Genomic DNA, 2,404 nt, shown 5'->3' with positions numbered 1-2,404 from the left:
AAAAAATTTAATGATTAGTTCGATTTCCTACAATAGGTTTCACTAAACACTTCTCAACACCACAGTTCATTTTGGAAGTGTTGAATTGATAAACTTTTTTTTATATATTAACTTTTTAACGGAACCTCGTAAAGTGGACCAACGTGCCCCATGGGTGGGGTACGTTGGTCTGACTGGTGGGGCATGTTGGACCACATAACTCAAACAACATTTGTTACAATTTTAAGGGTAAATACTATTAAACTTTGTAACTACCTTATTCTCTGTTGTGTGTAGAGGAAAAATATTAAGTTTCGAGAGCAATTATAAACTATTAAATTGATATTTCGATAAATCATACTTATTTAAAAACAGCAATAAGCACTCACCATTAGTATGCAATTATTTTTTGAAAATCAAATGAAAAATATCATAGAATGTTGTTATAATTATTAAGATTTACAAGCAAAAAAGTTTTAAAATTATGTGGGGTAGATTTGTTGGGTCCAACATGCCCTACAAAGAGTGGACCATCCTACCACACCTTCTTGGTCTGAAAAAGTGATGTCATAATTTTTTTCTTTTTGACAAAAAATGGAAAAAATGCCAATTATATTGTACTAAAGTGCTTACTTTAAGAAAGTAGTTCCATTTTTTCCCACAATCTTGATAAAAACCATTAATAAAAATAAAGTTTTCTGAAAATTACTCAGGACTACTGAAATAACACTTTCTGGAATAAAATTTGTTCAATTTAACTGTACCACGTGATTTCATTATAGGATTTGTAGGACCATAGGTGCTATTTGCTGGTCATAAAATAAAATAAAAAATATTAATAACATTAAAATAATTGAGACCGGTCCAACATGCCCCACGGTCCAACATACCCTACCTCCCTATAATGAAAAGATTATAAGTTAAAGGTATGAAAAAGATATCAAACTTGATCCTTCAAAAATGCGATGCATAATACAACACAATTTTTCAAACTCAAACTAATCAGAATCCGAGTCATCATTTTTATCGTCATTTGCAGCTTTCCTTAAGGATGAGAACAATAGACTGTGGTCAGGCAACATACCATGTTCCAAGAGGTAATTTTCTAAATCTGAAGTAACAAATTCATCACCCAATTCATCAGTAATACGAACAAAATTCCCCATAAGAACACCACCTTTGTACACAAGAATAGCAGGAACACCTTTCCTTTCAAAGTGTCTGCTTAACCCCGCGACAGACACTTCTACACAGCAAAATTTTACTTCAGGATAATCTATTGCAAGAATCTGCACACTTTGATGCATCAGTTTATTAATTTTTTCCCGCTCGCTGTATATGTACATAATAACAGTTGTTGATTTCTCAGCTTGATCAATAGCATCCAAATACTCTTGTCCGCTGTTGATCTCAAATACACTGCCATATTTTGAAGATTTACAATGCTGGTTTATCATCTGTTGCATATGCATGAGTTTAAATTCTTCTAATATTTTATCATCGAACAGCTCAGCTAATTCTTTCTCCAAGTCTTCTTCCTGGCGTTGTAATTTTTCTTCATCTTTAACAGATTGACAAGTTAGAGAGAGTTTTTTCATTAATGCCAGTTTTTCTTGATCTTGTTCCTCACGCTTCTCCGTTTCTAACTGTTTGTACCTTTGCCAATCTTTAATGACTCCTTTAGGGCCAGTATTTGCAGCAGAACCATCCCATTCGTTCAATTCCTGAGAAGGAATGAATGTTGGGCTCGCAATTTGAGAAACTTTGTTAGATTCTTCTTCTCCTTCATCCTCACTGCTACTGCTACAATAGTAATGAGTTTTTTCACCTAATAACTTATCATCCAGTGTAGTCATGCTTTAAGAAAAAAATTTATTTTCAGATTTCGAACTTTGGCGCGTAAAAATACAACGAATACCAAAAAATAATAAGCCTTACCTGTCTATTAATGGCAATTAAGAAGACTTTAAAGCCTTTTTGGGAAAAAGAAAGTCGATTTATAGAAACGTACTTCGTTTATTAAAACTGCGAGCCGACGGAAACAAAACGAGCAGTAGAAACAAAAGTTGAAGTAGCAGTTAATGATACAACAATGGACTGTGATGGAGGAAGACATTTGTTAATAATGAAACGAAAATATGATTGTAAGAAGGCCAATTTGGTTTAAAATATTGAGTAATTTTCAATTTAACCAAAAAATTTTTTCTCAAGCTACAATTAAGCCTTTTAATGAAGTTGTGAAATGATGTAGGTAATACTTTCGTAGAAAATAAGTCCTTCAGAAGATGAAAAGAATCAAAAGACTCCCCGAAAGTACTACAGTCGAATAATAATTCAAATCATTAACAATATTCACCAACATTCAAGCCAATATCAACATCTAAACTTCTATTTCTGTCAGTCTATCCCTTTAAACCGCCACCGT

The 2,404-nt window shown here is 32.9% G+C and overlaps 1 protein-coding gene across 1 annotated transcript; it reads right to left on the bottom strand.

The window, feature by feature from the left end:
* Positions 1-977: 977 nt before the first annotated feature.
* LOC129230269 (phosducin-like protein) lies at positions 978-1,835 on the bottom strand. Its single transcript, XM_054864668.1, has one exon. The coding sequence runs from the start codon at positions 1,833-1,835 to the stop codon at positions 978-980; it is 858 nt and encodes a 285-aa protein (XP_054720643.1).
* Between the last annotated feature and the right edge of the window lie 569 nt (positions 1,836-2,404).

This window comes from Uloborus diversus, chromosome 9, assembly GCF_026930045.1.
Source record: "Uloborus diversus isolate 005 chromosome 9, Udiv.v.3.1, whole genome shotgun sequence".
Taxonomy (NCBI): Eukaryota; Metazoa; Arthropoda; class Arachnida; order Araneae; family Uloboridae; genus Uloborus; species Uloborus diversus.
This window is presented reverse-complemented; position numbering and strand designations above follow the sequence as displayed.